General features: G+C 38.2%; 1 protein-coding gene across 1 annotated transcript; it reads right to left on the minus strand.

The window, feature by feature from the left end:
- Positions 1-17673: 17673 nt before the first annotated feature.
- LOC131906534 (acidic proline-rich protein HP43A-like) lies at positions 17674-20653 on the minus strand. Its single transcript, XM_059257151.1, has 3 exons — positions 20590-20653; positions 18999-19034; positions 17674-18164 (listed from the first exon to the last, which is right to left on the minus strand). Exons 1-3 carry the CDS (start codon positions 20651-20653, stop codon positions 17674-17676), a joined length of 591 nt encoding a protein of 196 aa, XP_059113134.1.
- Between the last annotated feature and the right edge of the window lie 1813 nt (positions 20654-22466).

A 22466-nucleotide genomic window follows, 5' to 3' on the forward strand; every position in this document is an offset into this window, starting at 1 on the left:
CTTGGAAGAGGCTCTGGAGTTACTCCCAAGTGTGTACTGGAGGAAGCAAGGCCACAGTCTTTATAAGAAAGGCAGAACAAAGGCACCTTTCAGGTCCTTACAGGTGACCTTCCCTGACAGGGCAGGATACCTCGCATCCCTGACTTTTCTTTGGGATTTTAGCCTAGCAGGATGCAGTGTGGAGGAGGTTATCAATGTCTCAGTTCTATATGGTACAATATCAAATTTGGACAACAATGCTGAAGTGATCAAAGTCCAGATATTAGAAATGAAGTTCTCTCATTGTTTAAGCTCTAGTTTTATAGAACTGTGACTCTGATCCTGTGAAACATAATTGTGGGGGGATTTTCTTCTATATACACTTTTGTCCATACTCTTCTTGTCATTGAGGCTAAACATGGGTAGTCTCTCTGCTATGAGGTGATAAAGTCCATTCATGGCATTGTATGAATGTGTTACCACATATATAACATTTATCTGACTGTTTTGTTCAGTTTAACATGAAGTTAGGACACAAAGCAGGAATGCATAGTAACTTAGACCACCAAAACTCACAGCCTGTTTGGCCCCAGAAAGGCATTTCAGAATTCTCAGAACTGGTTCAATTCATAGAAACTATGGTAGTGTAGAACTAGATTACTGAGTATTCTATTCTTCACATCGTCCTCTGTTAGAGAAAGGAAAGTGGCAATAGGGAGCCCATGTAACTCTAGGACCAGGTAATCCATGTGCACCCAGTTGTCCCATGATGCACGAATGCTGTGGTTCCTGGTGAACATCTTCACTGTAACCTTATAAATGCTGTTTTGATAATATTGAATTAGATTATGTTTTAGTATGGTTTTCTCCATTAATTATTCTTAAGCAATGACATGGACTATTGATTGACTAAACCTTAAACAATGTGGTCTGACGTCACCTTCAAACATTCCACAAGACTGCTTTTTGATTGATTTTCAACATGGAGAATCTCATGTTCTGATATGGAGTGCTTCAGTTTCCTCTAATCTGACTTGTTGATGATTTTAAGATCAGTATCACCCACTGATACACATCTCAGTATCATTTTTGGGCCTTTTACTTTTCTGATGCGTCCCTTGACTTACAATTCAAACTAATGTTTACTACGTTCATTAGAGTGTTTGTGATTTGGCCTCCTTGCTTCACTTGCTATTCTTCCCCCATGACTTCCACATGAGGAGTACAGATGTGAACCCCAAAGACAGCTTCACTCTAGTCTTCATTAGCATACTTTCATTTTTAAAACAATTGGTTAGTGGATAACCAAGTGTGGTGTCACACACCTTGAATCCCAACACTTGGAGGCTGACACAGATGCATCTTTGAGCTTTTCAGACCTGGTACCTCTACAAAGTGTTGTTCCAGGACAGGTAGTGCTGTTATACAAGGAAAACTTGTTGGGAAAAACAAAAAGTGATTTCTAGATATTGTGTGAATTGCCTCTTCATTTGATACCAATGCTTCTTCATTCTGTCACCTTATTCTTCTTTGTGTTGCACGTGGAAGTCACTTGACTTTGGTCAGCACAAAACAGTAAATGTACATAACTGCCTTTTGACATCTGACAACGTATCAGGCTTTCATAATTGCCTAGTGTTTGTGGGATTTTTAGAAATTTGAAGATTATTTGGATGAGGTAAAGCAGGTAGGGACATGTGACTGTAAGTTTAGATGATCCATCATCCAGTGTGGATCACTTTCCTGTGCTCTGCATATCAAAGTACATGATGGTTCATTTTGAACAGGTATAGAGATTATCTGAGAAAAAAAAACCCAACAAGATAATGTCCTAAGATGATGTGAAATTCTGTATTGTCACCAGGTGGGTATTTCTCCCCTAAGGTGGTAAGAGATGTATTCTGAAGGTGTAGTCTCTTAGCACTTGGCAATATTCTCTGGTTGTATGAAAACCAGAGAAATTCTCACATTCTTCATTCAAGGACTTTAATGAAGACAGAGAACAATTTTCTGTTCTGATTATGGCCCATTGTTTATTGACAGGTTAGTTTTCTAGTGTTTTCAGATACAACATTGGAAGGATTTTTGATCGAGTCCTGATGAGGTGTGGCTCTGGTCGACTTTGAACCTTGAACCAGGAAAGTGAGAGTAGGAACAGAGAAAGATGGGTTTACATGGTCATGTGTGGGCAGGTGGGGTGTTGGATGTTCTGGCAGAACTCAGCCTTGGCCTTAGCTATAGGTGTGTCCTGGAATAAAGAAGTTGATTTTGCCAAATATCTCACAGTCTGAGCCTATTCTTGACCTTTTTCAGTGTTAGCAGTGTGTGAAAGAGATTATTGTTTTATGTAAGAAAAATGTCACCTAAGAACTGACCAGAAAAAATACAAACAGATTGTGGAGGAAGTGAGAGGGACACTGTCAGTCATTAGTATTTTGATGGGTTAAAGAATAAGTTCTTGCCATAGATGCCTAGGAACCTGTGCTGGTTGAAGCAGATGAGGAGTAGCCATTCCATATGCCCCATCTGTACCTCTACTGGCTACATATATGAAGAATTCAAATTCATCACATTGAAGTTACTTACAATGTTCTGTTCATTACTGAACTATTCAAAATACCTACCATATGAAACAGACATATATGGAAGTTCCATGTGTAACTATTTTAAAGCTTCAGTATTGATGTTCAGTGGATGAGTCCAGTTTGGCATCCCATTTTCAATCTCAAAGCTTCCTATTCCTGTACATTCTCAGCAGTATTTGTTGTTGTTTTATTGAATCATGCCACTGTTCTGACTGGTGTATTGCCTCACAGTTTTAAACTGAATTTCTATGAAAATTAAGAATGTTGAACCTTGACAACATATTTTCATCCATTTTAAATTTTCCTATTTAGAAATGCCCATTCAGGGCTGGAGGGATGGCTCAGGCATTAAAGGCTAGTCTCACAACCAAAACTATAGAAGAAATGTCCTTTCAGTCTGTTGTGTTTACCTTCTACAAATGGAGACTTTTGTACACTCTAAAGATTAGTCTCCTATCTGATACACAGGTGGGAAAGAGTTTTGTTTTCCTCCACCTTGTTTCCTTTGCTCTGTGGAAAATCTTTTAATTGCATTGAATCACTTTTGTCAATTTTGGGGAATATTTTCTACTCAAATCTGTTCAGAATGCCCTTCTTCCCTCAAAGTTCCCTGTATCTTCTGAACAGTTTGAAAATTCTGTCCTTTATTAAAGTAAGATTAAATTAAATGTGGATTAAATTTGGGCTGATTTCTGTTTAGGATAGAGATATGCATCTCTTTTCATTTTTCTACATGTGGACATACTTTTTTTTAGAAATATTCATTGATGACTATCTTTTCTAGAATGACTATTTTTGTGTCACTGTAACTGTATGGGTTCTTTTCAGTCATGTAATGAATTCCGTTGGTTTAAGTCTCTGTTTTGGTGCCTATACCATGCTGTTTTTCTTGATATGTCCTTGTAGTAAAATTATGAGCAGGTATACTACTATGTTTTTCTGCTGCCATCTAAGTGGAATTTTCTAAAAAAGAAAGAAGCCTTGTATCATTTGGTTTCAGAGACTTTCATTCAACCATACAGAAATCAAAATATTCATAGTGTAGCTATCTGTTAAAAATATTTAGACATTCTTTTGCTTAAATTCTGTAAAATATAATGTAAAACCTATTTACATTAAATGTACAATAAAATTAAATATGTGAAACTGCATGTGCTTATATCCAATAACTACATATTTATTTATTTGTTTGTTTGTTTTTTTCAAAGCAGGATTTTTCTGTGTAGTTCTGGAACACACTCTGTAGAGCAGACTGGCCTTGAACTCAGATATCTGACTGTCTCTGTCTCTGGAATGTGGTGATTAAAGCCATGTGCTGCCATGCCTGGGCTAACCCTAGATCTGTTTTTAATTTCACAAACTGGACTTAAATAACTTTCATATTAAAATATTTCTCCTGGAATCAGTCTCTCAAAGACAACAGGTGGATGGTTTATTTTTCTTTGTACATTTACTGTCCTATCAAATAGCACCACATTGTCCATGTCAACCATCAAACATATTTTATAACTCAAATAAAAACCAATAAGATACTGCATCCCTGTATTTATTTCCATCTCCACATATTCTTATCCTTTTTTGTAATTTATGTTCACTTATTATCTTCTCACAAGATGTTAGAATTGCGTACAGCTTGCCAGTCCTATAGTACTCCCTTTTTTGTTCTCTTTTACACTTGAAAATAATCATGATGGAAATCCTGGAAGAAAATTGTTTGGTTTTCAACATGTTCAACATTTGGAGCCTCATCCTCAGGCTTTGATGTGTTCCTGATGCTTTTTATATTATAGGGATAAATCATCGTGGTAGTTCTAATCTGACTTTTACAAGCTTTGTTCCATTAATTTTTTAAATTTCAGTACTTGGCCACAAGGCATTGTGTATACTACAAGCCATTGTTTTGTTATGGTAGGTCTTGCTATCTCTTGTCCTGGCTTCCATTTTGTTTTTCTATAAGACTTACTTAATCATTCTTATTAACAAGCATGAACTATTGTCTTTTCATGATTGACCTTATACAAAACTTGTGAAATTGCTCAGGTCAGAGTGGTGTGTGTGTGTATGTGTTTGTGTGTGTGTGAGTGTGTGTGTGTATGCATGTGTGTATTTCTGTGTCTACGTATAGTTTGAAAGGAATTTGATTAATGGTTAATCACTGAGCGTCATATAATTCTGTATCTAAACACAGAAAGCTAATTCAGTGTGTGTCTTGTGTCCTATTGTATGCATGTATGAGTTTGCATGCTGATCCTCTGTGAACAAGTTCTGAGACAATTATATGAAGCCCAGTTGAATAGTATGCCATTTATAGATAATGTGAAAAGAACAGAAATACAATGGCTGGTGGCTTTTTCCATAATCATCATGGATGCATTATTAAAAACAGAATACAGTATCACTTGGCAAGTTTTCTGTGGTTACATAAGATCAGAATATTCTTGTTCCATGGGAGTTTTGGAAGGCAAAGATCAGTTATAGGCTTTTGTTATGCTCCTGTATTCATTGTAGGAGCTCCTGACCCATTGACCAGTTTTAGACTTTAAGGAAAGACAGTCAAGACAGAGACAAGGAGAATAGAGATAGCTAGGTAGACATGTGTGTACTCTAGAGCAGGTAGTTCTAGGGGAAGGCTGTCTTGTCCTTGACTTGGTGGGTCCTAGAACAGAACAGGAGATTCTATGAAATGCTGCAAACACATTGCCCTTTCCTTCCACCTCTTTAGTGTTGGCAACGGGTGAAACAGACCATTCTGTTAACGCCCCCAAAAATGTCACCTATGAACTCATGACTCATAATCAAAATAAGTTATGGAACTGCTCACCAGGGAAGCCTTCAATAAAGGTTATGTTAAATGATGTGCAGCATGCCCCAGGCTGTTAGTGACCTGTAGGTTGTTAGAGCCCTTAACTAATCCATGCCAGGAATGTGTGCATTGGACTTAATTGCCCTGATAAATCCACAAGTTCTACCTTCTACTTGCCACTACTTCATATACATTTTCTGTGCTTCCACAATAACCATATACAGATCAAGAGCATAAATGAGAGATGTATTGTCTCATAGATTAATGTGTCAGCAGGTATAATTTCTTAAGAGTTCTCTTTGTGTGGTTCCAGAAAAAAAACTTTAAAGTTTCTTTGCCATATAGTATCCCTTCTGCTCATGTGTTTCTGACATCATTTTTCAGCATAGTCTCAGAAGCATCCATGTTCAAAATACCTTCTTTTGACCCTTAAAGCCCCAGTTGGAAATGTCCAGACAGTAATACTGTGAGGTAATGAGTATTAGAAATTTCACATAAAATTTAGGTCTGGGGAGGGAGGGTGAGGGAATTCTAACTCTTAGAACCTAACAGTAATTCCTCTGAGATGACAGCCATTTTGTCAAGATTTCAATATTAGAACTACTTTCATTTTTCATATTCTTGAAACACTGCATTTGGGGTGGGGGTTTGGAGGGATGACTTAGAAGCTCAGAGCATGTCCTGTTCTTTTAGCAGTGTTGAGTTACCTTCCAAGCATCAACTTTGAGTGGCTCACAGCCACCTGTATCTTCAGGTTGAAGGGAATTAATGTCATCTTCTGGCCTTTTCAGATACCTGCACTCACAGTCATAAAGACAGATAGACATATGGGCACACGCTTGTGCACGCACACACACACACACACACACACACACACACACACACACACACTACACCAGAATCACCAGTTTATAGTTACATACATGTGTAAATGATTTTAACAATAATAAATGGGAAATTAGAATTGGAGAGGGTATAGGGGGACACAGGAGGAATCGTAATGGGGCAAAGGGGAGGTGGAAATGATCTAAAAATGCATTTGTGTTTTTTTTTTCCAAATATATCTCAGCTAGTAGCTAGCTCTGTCCTCTGATTCAAAGTAAGCTTTATTAGCAGGCTTGATTGTGTCAGAGTGTGATCAAAATAACCCACATCAATTTATACACTTGTTAATTGTGTGGTTGTGTTTACATGGGGTATGCAGCATGAGCTGTAGCATGTACACACACAAAGAGATACACATCATATGCAGAGGCCAGAAAATCTTCTGAAGCTGGATCTCTCCTTCTAAATTTACATGGGCTCTGGAAATAGAACTCTAGTTCTCACACTTGTACAACAATCACTTTTAAGTTCTGTGTTGTAGAAACTCAGGCCCCAGTGGTAAAGATACTCCTCAATGAAATGATGGACCTCCAAGTGCTTCCTCCCTGTGAATTGTGACATGTAAACCAAGCCCTAGTAAATCAAAAGGGGCAGAACTTTCAATCATCCCATGAAAACCCTCTTTATCTCTCTGGAAATGGATGGGTCAGTCTGTTCCTGCAGGAGTCCAAAATACTGTAGATGCCAGCTGTCTCTGCTACTCTCCAGCCCTAAGTTATCTCTCACAATGACGTTCCTTTCAATGGTTTTAAAGAGAAAATACTCTCTCATTCAAGACTGCATTAAGTTGTCTCTTTGATGATGCTCTCTCTCCTAAATTTATTTCACTTCAAGGCCCAATCATGTCCTTGTCCCATTGACATGAACACTCTCATAAGAAAGCTTATCCTGAAGGACAGTTTCAAACTAAGCAGTCTGCTATTTTTTTTTTTAAAAAGACTCTATTGTCTTTAAATTCTATGCAAATATACTAGGCCATTATCCATCATTTTTTTAGAGGAATATGATAATTTAAGCTCTTTTACCTTCCCACAAGTATTTTAAAATCATGGCTCTTTTTTCTGCTTTCTCCTATACATTTCTAATGTTTTGTGTTTTCATTTCTTCTTTTCTGTTGTGTAGAAAATCTCTTCCACTACATTAGTTTCAACATTTTTATTTGTTTGTAGTATCATGTATTTGACTGAGAGATATTTTTATATATTTTTCTTTACATTTCTCTTTGCAATAGTGTAAATATTTTTCTCCCCAAAATACTTAATTTAAAATGACAATATCTAATGCGAGCATAATTGAAGTTGTGTGGTATGGAATAATCCTTCTGTACACCAGGTGAATATATGTCACCACGATTGGTTTAGTAAACAAGCTGACTGACCAATAGCTGAACAAGAAAGAAAAGGCAGAAAAGCTACACTGAGAATGAAGTGATGAGGAAATGTGGAGTCAACAACAGATGCAGAGGAAGCAGGCGATGAACATGCCATGCTAATATATGTATGACCAGATAGTAAAGTATAAATAGAAATGGTAACCTATTTAAGTGTAAGCGTTAGCTAGTAATAAGCTTGACTTTCATCAAGCATTTATAAGTAATATTAAGCCTCTGAGTCAATTACTTGGGAAATGGCTGCTGAGTACTTGGGAACAGCTATGTGGGAGAGAAGCATCTGATTATGTCTGGCATTCCAACCTGTGGTTGAAACTTCCACAAAACCTGACAAAGTTTAGCAGAGGATTCCAAGCACACAAGAACAGAATCAAGCCCAGCTTCTTGGTAACAGTATTTTCTCAGGTGGGTTCTGTTTGCTTCAGGGAGCAGAGGTGCTGCTCCTTTAAGAGATGGCTTCCTGATTCAGCATTAGCAACAAAAGCTGCTGGGCTCTTTTCAGAGATCTTACTACCAAACACTTCTATGGTGTTCATGAGCAGCCAGGAGGACACTACTCATGTGGTGGCATGGACCTAGAAAGTTCCCAGAGTTGGAGCAGCAAACATGGCTCCCTGAGCTGGCAGTAAGTATGCCTCCTCCATGAGATTAGACTCTCAGGGAACTGAGTGGGAAGGAGCCAGCACCAGCCTGCCATGACATAAGTTACACAACATTCTTTTCTTTTCTATTCTTTTTTCTTTTTTTTGCAGATAAAGACAAAAACCATTAGAGATAAGCAGTAAAGACAGATTCATACTGAAAAACCCTCTAAACTGGCTACAGTGTGTTAAAAACATATATGTAGGCTTTTTTGAATACAAGAAGTTATACTAAGGCCTTAGAAACTAAGGAAAATTACCTAATTATGATATCAATTTATATGATTTTTGTAAGTGTAAAATACTCCCCCTGGTTAGAGAAACCAAGATTAAAAGTCAGTATTTCCTTGAGGTTACAGAGATGGATCTGCAGTTAAGACTATTTGTTTCTCTTTCAGAGGACCTGGGTTTGGTTTTGAGCACCCATATGTGTACTAACAACTATTTATAACTATAATTCCTGGGGAATTCTCTTCTGTCCTCCAGAGGTACTACATATGTGTGGTACACAGTCATGCACAAGGCAAAACCCACTCACATAAAATTAAATACATAAATCTTGAAAAGTGTTAGACCTAATGAATGCTGAACTTATGTGATCATATTGCACATTATGAATGTGACACAGCACACGACATGCCACCCTTAACTTGCTTTCAGTCAGGTACTTGACCACCACAACAAGAAAAGTAGCAAACACTTGCTGACTGATTTTTATTACTAAATGGGCTACAGAGAAAAGTGGATGCTGACTTTATGTGCTAAAAATCACAAAACCGAGCCACAGCAGCCTGCCAGCAGTTAAGAGACATGTGGGCAAGCAGTTCTACCACTGGCCACACACATTGAACTCAGTAACCTACAAGACCCACTCTGACACCCAAACCCACAGAACCTTTCATTCTTCCCTGGGGGAACCATCTCCCACAACATCAGCAGCCCCTACACCAAGTAGAAGAACAGGCAAAGACTGGTCTTTCAGATAAACTGCTTCAATCCCTAGGCTCTAAGCCCCAGGGCACATCCTGTGCCCCTCCCCCACCTGTCTCAGGCAGCCAGTCAGCAGATCAGTGACCAGCAGGCAGACTACTCTACCTCAGCCACCATCCAATGGACTCTGTATCTTACAAGATCCACTCTGTTTCCAAAACCCACTGAAGCCATCATCCTCCTCCTGGCCAACTATCCCCTGAAACATGAGCTGCCCTTAGAGGCACAAGCACCATTTGGAAGAACAGCCTCAGTGTGGGCTCTGGGCCCTGCACTCAACTCTGATGGAATTCTACCTGTCTGGTGCAGCCCTCAAAAGTAGGCCTGCAGCAGACTGTAGAGGCACAGGCACCACCTAAACCATTTGGAAGAACAGACCCACTTTGCAGCCCAATCCCACCTATCTCTGCATCATCTCCAGAAACAGCCCTCTTCAGCAACATCACCAGACCCTATAGGCACAAGTGCCACTCACACCAGTTGGAAGAATAGACAAAATAGACACAAATAAAGCCCACTCCAGCCAGAAGAACTGGACAATAAGCTAGATTGAGGCACTTAAAACCTACAAACCTCAGCTGAGACAACCCTACTTGATCAGGCAACCAACCAATCACCAGAACCCTTGGCCATCCAGTTCAAAAGAATAAAGGAAACAGATAATAAAGAAACATATAATCCATCCAATGTAGGCTTCACAGGGATCAACACCACTAACTATAATTATCCCAAACGAAGATAGATAAATTTCAGTGTAAGAATATATTCAACAAAATAAAGAGTAAATAAGGCACCACCAGAACCTAATGGGTCTACAATAGTAAGACTGAAAAATCACAATGCAGATAGAACAGAAGAAAATGACCTTAAAGATAACTTTATGAATATGATAGAACGTCTTAAAGAGGAAATGAGAAATTCCCTTCAAGAAATCAAGGAAATGACAAACATAAAATGGAAGAAATCAATAAATGCCTTAAAGAAAGACAAGAAAAAACAAGCCAAGAGATGAAGGAAACAGTTTAAGACTTGAAAATTATAATTGAGACAATAAAGAAAACAGAAAGTGAGGGAATTCTGTAAATGGAAAATAAGGATAAATGAACAGGAACTACAGATGCAAGCATTAACCAACACAATGCAAGCAATGGAAGAGAGAATCTCAGGCATTGAAGATAGGATATAGGAAATAGATTCATTGGAAAAGAAAATGTTAAATCCAACAAATTCTTAACATAAAACATACAGGAAATATGGGACACCATGAAAAGACCAAACCTAAGAATAATAGGGATAGAGAAAGGGGAAGGACTCCAGTTCAAAGGCATAGCAAATATATTCCACAAAACCATACAAGAAAACTCTCCCAACCTAAAGATCAACATGGCTATGAAAGTACAAGAAGCTTACAGCACCAAATAGACTTTAACAACAACAGCCAAAAGTCACCTATTCAAATAACAATCAAAACACAAAGCAAACAGAATACAGAAAGAATATTAAGAGCTGCAAGTGAAAAATGCCAATTAACATATAAATGGCAGACCTATCTGAATTATACCCAAATTCTAACTGGAGACTTTGGAAGCTAGAAGGTCATAGAGAGATGTTTTGCAAATACTACAGGACCACGGATACCATCCCACACTACTATACACAGCAAAACTTTTAATCACCACAGTTGAGGAATCAAGATATTCTTTGAGAAAACTGGATTTAAACAATATCTGTCCACAATTCCAAAGCTAGAAAAAGGACTAGAAAGAAAACTCTAACCCATGGAAGACAGCTGAGTGAAGGAAAACACAGGCAATAGATAAGCTCACACAAGCAAATCTCAAAATAGGGAAACACACACACACACACACACACACACACACACACACACTCACACACACACAAGTAGCCAGAACTTTTCCTGGTCCCACCAGGCTAGCAGCCACTCAGGTCTAGGCAAATCTTACACTTAAATTAACCCATACTTCTTATTTATGTTTAGCCATTTGGACTGGTAACTTATCCCAGTTCCGTCTTCACATCTTGCTTCTCATGGAGACAGTGGCTGGCTGCATCTCCTGACTCAGCCTTCCACTTCCCAGAATTCTCCTCTCTGCTTATCCTGATTATACTATAATGCCTGCCTGGCTACTGGCCAATCAGCATTTTATTTATCAATCAATCAGAGCAAAACATTCATAGCATACAGAAAGAAATCACCAACACACACACTACCAAAGATAACAGGAAGTAACAATCACTGGTCATTAATTTATCTCCATATCAATGTGCTCAATTTGAGTACAAGAAGACACAGGCTAAAAGAAACAGGTTCCATCCCTCTCTAGCATACAGGAAACACATGTCAACTTCAAAGACAAACATTACCTCAAAGTAAAGGATTAGGAAGAGATTTTCCAGTGAATGGATCTAAGAAGCATGGTAGTGTAGACATCCAAATGTCTAACAATATAGACTTCAAATTAAATGAATCAAAAGAGATGAAGAAGGGCATTTCATATTCATCACATGAAAAAATCAATCAAAATGAAGTCTCAATTCAGAAATTTATACCCCAAATACAAGGGTACCCACATTTGTAAAAGAAACATTACTAAGCTTCAATCACAAATCAAACCACACACTCATAGTGGTTTCATTCAAAACCCTGCTCTCAACAATGAATAGGCCTGCCGACAGAAACTGAACAGAGAAATAAGGGAACTAACATGTTATGACTCAAATGGACTTAACATGTATATACAAAACATTTCACACAAATAAAAAAGAATATACATTCTTCTCAGCACTTCATGAAACCTTCTCTATAATTGACCGCACATTCAGTCTCTAAGCAAACCCAACATGTGCAAAAGAAAGAAAGAAAGAAAGAAAGAAAGAAAGAAAGAAAGAAAGAAAGAAAGAAAGAAAAGAAAAGAAATAAACTCTTGTATCTTATTGGATCACCATTGCTTAAAGGTAGAATTCAACAACACAAACTGCAGAAAGCCTACAAACTCATGGAAACTGAATAATGCTCAACTGAATCACCACTGGATCAAGGAAGAAATCAGACTTGCTGGAATCAATTGAATATGAATGCCCAACATACCCAAACTTATAGGACACTATGAAACAGTACTAAGAGGAAAGTTCATAGCATTAAGTGCTTACATAAAGAATTGGAGAAATTTCACACTTGAAAGCTCTAGAACAAAAAGAAGCAAACTCACTCAGAGGGAGTAGACAACTGGAAATAATCAAAATGAGGGCTGGAATCAATAAAATTGAAAAAATAAGGGAAAAATACAAAGAATCAATGAAACAATGAGTTGGTTCTTTCAGAAAATCAAGAGGATAGCCATACTCTTATCTAAAAGGCATAGAGAAAATATCCAAATTCTGTACAAAATTGGAAATGAAAAGTAGGACATAAAATCAGATACTGAGCAAGTCCAGATAATTATTATGTCATACTTTTTAAACTTGTTCTTCACAAAATTGTAAAATTTAAAAGAAATGGACAATTTTCTGGGTAAGTACCACATACCAAAATTAAATCAAGATCAGATAAACAATTTAAATATACTAATATCTCCTGTAGTGATTAGAAGCAGTCATAAAAGTCTCAAAACCAAAACAGTAACAACAACAAAAATTCAGGGCCAAATGGTTTCAGTGCAGCATTCTACCAGAATTTCAAAAAAGATCCAACACCATTGCTCCTCAAATTGTTCCACAAAATAGAAAATGAAGAAACATTGCCAAAATCTTTTTATGAGTGGATAGCCTCACTGATACCGAAATAGAACAAAGATGCAACCAAGAAAGAGAATTACAGACCAATCTCCTTCATGAACTTTGATGAAAAATACTCAATAAAATACTGGAAAAACCAAATCTGTGATTATAACAACAACGACAAAAAATCATCCAACACGATCAAGTAGGCTTCATCCAGGATACAGGGATGGTTCAACATAGGAAAATCTGTCAATGTAATACACCATATAAACAGACTGAAAGAAAAAAACCATATGATCATCTCATTAGATGCTGACAAAGCCTTTGACAAAATCCTACACTGCTTCCTGATGAAGTTCTTGTAGAGATCAGGGATACAAGGAACATACTTAAATATAATAAATGCAATGTATCGCAAGCTGACAGCCAGCATCAAATTAAATAGACAGAAACAGAAAATGATTCTACTAAAGTAAGGAACAAGACAAAGCTGTCCACTCTTTCCAAATCTACAGAATACAGTACTCAAAGTTCAAGCTAAAGCAATAAGACAACTAAAAGAGGTATAGTAGATAAAATTTGGAAAGAAAAAAATGAAACTTTTGCTATTTGCAGGTAATATGTTAGTATACATGAATGACTCCAAAAATCTACCAGGAAACTCCTACAACTGATAAACTACTTCAGTAATGAGGCGGGATTCAAGATTAAATAAAAAAAAAATCAGTAGCTCAAATATAACTGGAAAGAGAAAGAAATCAACCCTTACAGCAGCCACATGTAATAAAAAATATCTTTGAGTAATTCTAACCAAATGTGTGAAAGACTTGTTTGACAAGACCTTTACATTTTTGAAAAAAGAAATTGAGGAAAATGGGAAGATCTCTCATGCTCATGGACAGATAGGATCAAGATAATAAAAATGGCAATGTTACCCAAAGAAATCCCATCAAAATCCTAGCATAAATATTTATATACCTCAAAAGTACAACATTCAACTTCATGTGAAAAACAGAACAAAACAAAACAGGATAGCTAAAACAACCCTTTACAATAAAGGAACTTCCAGAGGCATCACCATCCCTGATTTGAAGATCTACTATAGACCTATAGTGATAAAAACAGTGTTGTATTGGCATAAAAACAGACACGTGGACCAGTGAAATAGAACTGAAGACTTGACATTAATCCACACATCTACGAGTGCCTGATTTTTGACAAAGAAGCCAAAACTTTACAATGGAAAAAGGAAGCATCTTCAACAAATGGTGCGGCATAATTGGATTTCAATATATAGAGGATTGCAAATAGATCCATAACAGTCACCATGCACAAAACTCAAGTACAAGTGAATCAAAGACCTCAACATAATCCAGTTACCATGAATGGAATAGAAGAAAAGTGGGAAGTAGGCTCAAAAGCAGCCTAAATATAATAGCAGTAGTACAGACACTGAGACCAACAATTAATAAATGGGTCCCCCTGAAACTGAGAAACTTCTGTAAGGCAAAGGACATGGTCATTAAGACAAAAATATGACAGCCTTCAGAATGTGAAAAGATCTTAACCAACCCCACATCTGACAGAGAACTGATCTCCAAAGTATATTAAGAACTCAAGAAAGTAGACATCAAAATACCAAAAATCAACTGAAAAATGGGGTACAGAGCTAAACAGGAAAATTTCAACAGAAGAATCTCAAATGGCTGAAAAATATTTAAGGAATTGCACATAATTCTTAGAAATCATGGATGTGCAAATCAAAACCACTCTAAGATACCATCTTAAACCTGTCAGAAGGGCTAAGATAAAAAATAAAATAAAAGCAAAAACCTGAGTGCAGCTTATGTTGGAGTGGCTGTGAAGTTCAGGGAACACTCCTCCACTGCTGGTGGGAGTGGAAACTTGTACAGTCACTTTGGAAATTAATATGGCTGTTTCTTAGTAAACCAGGAATCAATCTACCTCAAGATCCAACCATATCACTCTTGGGCATATACCCAAAGGAAACTCAATCATACTACAAGGACACTTGCTCAAATAAGTTCATAGCAGCACTATTCAGAATAGCCAGAACCTGGAAACAACCTAGATGTCCATCAGCTGAAGAATGGATAAAGAAAATATGGTAAATTTGCACAATGGAGTGCTACTCAGGTGCAAAAAACAATGACATCAAGAAATTTGCAGACACAGACTGGATTTAGAAATAATCATCCTGAGTGAGCTAAACGAGACTTAGAAATGCAACCATGATGTGTGTTCACTCATAAGTGGATGCTAGATGTAAAGCAAAGTATACTTAGACTACAACCCACAGATCCAGAGAAGCTAAGTAAAAAATAGGACCCTAAGAGGCACACATGGATCGCTCCAGGAAGGTGAAAATTATGAGGTTTCCTGGGTAAACTGGAGGTGCGGGGGCGGGGGGGGGGAGGGAAGTAAGATAGGAGAGGAGATGGGGGAATGAGAACATGAGGGAAATGTATGGTCAAGCTGGGGGAGGGTTGTTGTAATATAGCAACTAAAAATATATCTTGATAGAGGGAGCCATTGTGGAGTTAGGGAATTTCCTAGGAATCAAAAAGGATTACCCCAGCTAAGACTACTAGCAATAGTGGAGAGGGTGCCTGAACTGGCCTTCCCAAGTAATCTGATTGGTGAATATCCTAACTGTTATCATAGAGCCTTCATCCAGTAACCGATGGAAGCAGATGTAGAAATATACAGTCAAGAAGTACCAGATCACGATCTGGGAGTTCAGTGGAAGAGAGGGAGGAGGGATTATATAAGGTGTTAATATCATGATAGGAAGACCTATAGAGACAGATGAACCAAGCTTGTGGGAGGCCATGGACTTTAGATCAACATCTGGGAGCTTGCATGAAATCGAACTAGGCCCTCTGCATGTGGGAGACAGTTTTGTATCTTGGTCTGTTTGAGGGAACCCTGGCAGGGGTACCAGGATCTATCCCTGACACATGAGCTGGCTTTTTGGAGCCAATTCCTCATGGTGGGATGCCTTGCTCATCCTGATGCAGAGGAGAGGGTCTTTGTCCTGCCTCAACGTAATGTACTAGGCTTTGTTGATGCCCAAAGGGAGGCCTTACCCTTTGGGAGGAGGGGGTGGGGGTGGGTTGAACAAGAATCTACGGATAGGGGGTAGCAGGAGAAGGTGTGGTAGGGGAATTGGGGTTGGTATGTAAAATGGATTTTTAAAAAGAGAGTATGAGATGAACACTGCTTAATAAAAAAAATTGACTTCATTCATAAATAGGATGATACCAAATTCAGAAGATAGGCATATAATAATTTAATCTGTGGCTTTTAAAAATGCTAATTCACAATGAAAGTGGAAATTCAGCTCTTAAAGGCAAGATTAGCTTTTAGCCCAATATCTGACTCCTGTATTTTATTGATAAAACTAATTAGGATCATGCTTCAAGTTCTAAAAGTTACTTAAACTACTTAAAAATTTTATTTGCTCCTAAGGCCTAGGTATATGATATTTATAAAAAGAAAAAAAGGGCAATGAAAACAATGAATATCATGTCCCAATGACACCATTGCATTATAGACCAGTCCAAATCAGAGGAAGAATGTGAGCTAGTTGATACTTGAATGTCCAAAAGAATACTACCTTAGGAACAGGAACTTCCTCACAAGTCAATTGTGAACTGAGAGAGTATTACCTGTGAGAAACAAAGATTACCCTTTTTTTTTCTGAAATAGGGTTTCTCTGTGTAACTTTGCTCCTTTCCTAGAACTGGCTTTGTAGACCAGGCTGGCCTCATACTCACAGGGATCCGCCTGCCTCTGCCTCTTGAGTGCAGGGATTAAAGTTGTGTGCCACCATCGCCTGGCCCAAGACTACCTTTTTCAGTTACTCCTAGACAGATGTTCCTTAGCCTACTGGTCAAACAAGCCACATGACTAATTAAGGGCATTTTATATAGTTCAATCTGTTTATACAGTTTAATCTTGAAATCCATGTCTATCATGAAGTCTCCTGCTAAAATCGCAGGCATCTGGGACATACAGCAAAGCTGTAGGCATTATTCCATGTATGGGAAAAAGGGAATCTTTCAAGTGATAGTTTGCTCACTAATAAAGTGAAAAAGAGGGCCACTTTCTGGAAGTAACTAAAGGGAATGGTTTTTTCTTCACATTACATTTGACAACATGCACCAGATTTCACTCATACTCAGAATAAGAAACAGCAAACAGTAATTGCATGCTAAATATTTTATTAGATTGTTGAAGGTAAACTTACAACATCATTGTTCCATTGAAAAGACACTAAACATATGTCTTCCAGTTCACCTGAAACAAACAAACAAACAAATAAATAAATAAACAAACAAATAAATAAAGTCACCAAGAAGAAAGACACAACATGCAATACCAACATATTCTGAGATAATTCTTAAATTTTTGGCTCTCTAATTCTGGTAGAGTTAAGAAATTTGAGGGAGGATGAAGGTAAATCACATCCATCATAGAATTCTAGGGTATAGAGTCCATATAAGTTTTGGATGTATATGTGATCTAATTCTTTAGGAGGACTGTGCTGATCCATGGCATTTGGGGACTGGTGTGAAGGATAAAGTATCAGATTACCTTTGTCCTGATGAGGAACTTTGTGGTTATGCAGAATGTCTACAGGTAGCTTTGCTGTTCCTCACTTTCTTCTTGGGGTGGTGCTTGCTCATTTCCAGGTCTAGGAGGTTTACTCTGCTGCTGTCCTCCCTGCTGGGGTGGGCCTTGCTGGTTTCCAGGTCTAGGAGTCTTATTCTGCTGCTGTCCTCCCTGCTGGGGTGGGCCTTGCTGGTTTCCAGGTCTAGGAGGTTTATTCTGTTGCTGTCCTCCCTGCTGGGGTGGTGCTTGCTCATTTCCAGGTCTAGGAGGTTTATTCTGCTGCTGGCCTCCCTGCTGGGGTGGTGGGCCTTGCTGGTTTCCAGGTCTAGGAGGGTGAGGTTGCTGGTTATTGTCTCCTTGCTGTGGTGGTCTCTCTGGTGCATTTCCCTCTTCTTCACTGTCATCATCATCATCACCATCATCTTCTTCAGAGGCAGAAGGTCCTGGGGGGAATTCTCCAGGAGGGGGTCTCTGATGCTGTTGACCATGACCTTGGTTTTGCTGTTCTCCCTCTGTTTGGGTACAGATCAATGTAGAATGAGGTTATACCTTCTCTTTCTCTGATAACACCCTCACAGCATTATGTCCCTGATTCTCCTTTAAGATTATTTTTCACATTTATCATATGAACTTCCTTATGTCTCCACTCTTCTGACATATATTTGTTCTTAAAATTGGTGCATAAAAGATGACTTTGTGTTCTTTATATTTCTCAGAAGCGAAGAAAGGGCAAGAATATTTTAATGTTATTATTTAGAAGTTGGCAGAGTAGCGAAATTGTGAGAGCAATGCTCTATTCTTAAATATCTCATGGGGTTTAGGGTCCTATATCCATGTGGAGAAAAAGAAAGAAATGTAGGTTAGTGATGGAAAGATATTCCATTCAATTTCTTACAGTGTTTTTGTATGTATTAGTTAACTGTGCATACAGAACTGAGAAAAATAAATTTATATAATGGGAGAGCATTGGATCTGTGTGATTGCATATATTATGATCAATCATATAATTCTCCTTGGAATCACTGGTGAAAGAAGAATTCTACAAACAACCTATAGTGGTATTGGTGATTTTAAATTAGGACCCCCAATGTGTTCATCATATGCGAGCCATTACTTCAATCTGTGGAAGAGACAAAATGTTCCTGTTATAAAAATCTAGCTTCCTACTCCTCCATTGTACAGCCCTGCTCTACTTCCTAGAGGCATTGTTGGGAAGTCTTCCCATATACCTCAGGGGAAGCTTTCAATCATTACTTTCATAGAATAACAAAATGATAACGAGATATTAAAGAACTGAATAGTTACAGAATAAAGGATACATAGAATGTCAAAGAATCTGGTTTTACCTAGGAGCTGAGAAGAAGGGTTTCCATAGATGATTGCTAGAAAAGAAGCACAAAATAAATGAAAATTTACTCATGACATTTTCTGGATGCTCAATAAAGATGATGTTAAACTACCACTTCACATCTACTATGTAGAATTTGATCTTGGATAATGTTGCTGAAAATGCTGCCAGGATGGTCTCCATGGCAGCAGCAACCATTATTTTGTTCCTCATTAGCTGTTTCAATTCTTACTGTTTGTCTCCTTTACATTAGTGGAATTTCAGTGTCATGTGTTCACATTCTTATGTTTTTCTTCATGACCTTCATTTCTTACAGGGTATATCCCTAGGCATTTCACGCATGGAAATAAGAACAAGCATTGCTTTAAAAACCATGTATAGAACAATGAACCTTGCATATGGGTCATTAAATAGAGAAATGGGTCCAGCCACATATCTCACTGAGGAAAAAAGTGCTTGCCTGTTGACTTGAATTCAGTTCCTGGAACCACATGGTATAAAAAGATAGCTTGCTGCTAATAGGTTGTTCTCAGGCAGGAATGTGAATAAGCATTCAAATTCTCTCACTCTTTCTCTCTCTGTCTCTCTGTCCCTGTCTCTATCTCATTCTCTCTCTCTCTCTCTCTCTCTCTCTCTCTCTCTCTCTCTCTCTCTCTCTGTGTGTCTGCCTACCTTTCTCTCTTTTTTTTTTTTTTTTTTTTGGTTTTTCAAGACAGGTTTTCTCTGTTTAGCTTTGCGCCTTTCCTGGAACTCACTTGGTAGCCCAGGCTGGCCTCGAACTCACAGAGATCCGTCTGCCTCTGCCTCCCAAGTGCTGGGATTAAAGGTGTGCGCCACCACCGCCTGGCCCCTTTTCTCTTTTTCAAATGCATATTGCACACACACACACAGACAAACACACACACACACGTATCTATCTATCTATCTATCTATCTATCTATCTATCTATCTATCTATCTATCTAACTCTCTCTATTTATCTATCTGTCTATCTATCATCTATCTATCTATCTATCTATCTATCTATCTATCTATCTATCTATCTATCTATCTATCTATCTATCTATCTACATACACCCACATACACACACAGTGGTGCATGCACAGACATGGACTGAAATAATTTTTTAAAAAAATTATTTCCTGAAACTTCTAGCCTGTTTTACACAGAGTTTCAAATTTGTTATCTTTTCTCTTTCTATTTCTCAAAGATATGCCTGATATATATTGAATTCTTTCATTTTTCTCTATCCTCTGTATACCAAGCCTAGCATCATTCACTATCTGCTTCTCATAACACCTTGAGTACTGAGTTTCTCTCTGTCAACTGTAACATATTGCCATGCATCATCCACCACCATAAAATTCTTTTCAAAAATGTACTAATTTTATTTTGTTGCAAGAATATTTTCTTAAATTATGCTATATGTAAACCTGAAATCTACAATAATAATATAAATGTCCTAATATTTGTCCCCATATTTCTTTGCCTCAGTTGCATGTCATTTTCCCCCCATTCCTGCCAGTCTTGAGCTTCAGTGTGTTGCCCAAGTCCCATGTCTCTCTACTACCCTCTCTCCTACTTTATACCTGCATTTGAGCTCTGAAGAGAGCTCAGGGCCAATAAGGCTGCTGTGAGCAGGACCACCAGCATCTTGGAAGAGGCTCTGGAGTTGCTCCCAAGTGTGTCCTAGAGGAAGCAAGGCCACAGTCTTTATAAGAAAGGCAGAACAAAGGCATCTTTCAGGTCCTTACAGGTGACCTTCCCTGACAGGGCAGGATACTTCGCATCCCTGATTTTCTTTGGGACTTTAGCCTAGCAGGATGCAGTGTGGAGGGGGTTATCAATGTCTCAAATCTATATGGTAAAATATCAAATTTGGACAACAATGTTGAAGTGATCAGACAAAGTCCAGGTATTAGAAATGAAGTTCTCTCATTGTTTAAGCTCTAGTTTTATAGAACTGTGACTCTGTTCCCATGAAACGTAATTGTGGGGGGATTTTCTTCTATACACACTTTTTTTTTTTTTTTTTTTTTTTTTTTTTTGGTTTTTCGAGACAGGGTTTCTCTGTGTAGCTTTGCGCCTTTCCTGGAACTCACTTGGTAGCCCAGGCTGGCCTCGAACTCACAGAGATCCGCCTGGCTCTGCCTCCCAAGTGCTGGGATTAAAGGCGTGTGCCACCACCGCCCGGCCTTCTATACACACTTTTGTCCATACTCTTCCTGTCATTGAGGCTAAACATGTGTAGTCTCTCTGCTATGAAGTGATAAAGTATATTCATGACATTATATGAATGTGTTACCACATATATAATATTTATCTGACCGTTTTGTTCAGCTCAGCATGAAGTTCGGACACAAAGCAGGAATGCATAGTAACTTAGACCAACAAAACTGACAGCCTGTTTGGCCCCAGAAAGGCATTTCAGAATTCTCAGAACTGGTTCAATTCATAGAAACTATGGTAGTGTAGAACTAGATTACTGAATATTCTATTCTTCACATCGTCCTCTGTTAGAGAAAGGAAATTGACAATAGGGAGCCCATGTAACTCTAGGACCAGGTAATCCATGTGCACCCAGTTGTCCCATGATGCACGAATGCTGTGGTTCTTGGTGAATATCTTCACTGTAACCTTATAAATGCTGTTTTGATAATATTGAATTAGATTATGTTTTAGTATGGTTTTCTCCATTAATTATTCTTAAGCAATGACATGGACTATTGATTGACTAAACCTTAAACAATGTGGTCTGACGTCACCTTCAAACATTCCACAGGACTGCTTTTTGATTGATTTTCAACATGGAGAATCTCATGTTCTGATACAGAGTGCTTCAGTTTTTTCTAATCTGACTTGGTGATGATTTTAAGATCAATACTACCCACTGATACACATCTCAGTATCATTTTTGGGCCTTTTACTTTTCTGATGCGTCCCTTGACTTACAACTCAAACTAATGTTTACTACGTTCATTAGCGTGTTTGTAATTTGGCTTCCTTGCTTCACTTGCTATTCTTCCCCCGTGTCCTCCACATGAGGAGTACAGATGTGAACCCGGAAGACAGCTTCACTCTAGTCTTCATTAGCATACTTTCATTTTTAAAACAATTGGTTAGTGGATAACCAAGTGTGGTGTCACACACCTTGAATCCCAGCACTTGGAGGCTGACACAGATGCATCTGTGAGCTTTTCAGACCTGGTACCTCTACAAAGTATTGTTCCAGGACAGGTAGTGCTGTTATACAAGGAAAACTTGTTGGGAAAAACAAAAAGTGATTTCTAGATATTGTGTGAAATGCCTCTTCCTTTGATACCAATGCTTCTTCATTCTGTCACCCTATTCTCTTTTCTGTTGCACATTGAAGTCACTTGACTTTGGTCAGCACAAAACAGTAAATGTACATAACTGCCTTTTGACATCTGACAACATATCAGGCTTTCATAATTGCCTAGTGTTT

Source organism: Peromyscus eremicus, chromosome 3 (assembly GCF_949786415.1).
Source record: "Peromyscus eremicus chromosome 3, PerEre_H2_v1, whole genome shotgun sequence".
Classification (NCBI taxonomy): domain Eukaryota; kingdom Metazoa; phylum Chordata; class Mammalia; order Rodentia; family Cricetidae; genus Peromyscus; species Peromyscus eremicus.

Coding starts and splice junctions, on each gene's coding strand:
- LOC131906534 (XM_059257151.1), bottom strand. CDS start 20,653: ATGCTGGTGGTCCTGCTCACAGCAGCCTTATTGGCCCTGAGCTCTCTT. Junction 19,035..20,589: donor TCTTCAGAGCTCAAATGCAG/GTATAAAGTAGG, acceptor CTTCTTTTCTAG/CAATCATCTATGGAAACCCT. Junction 18,165..18,998: donor CCCTTCTTCTCAGCTCCTAG/GTAAAACCAGAT, acceptor GTACCCAAACAG/AGGGAGAACAGCAAAACCAA.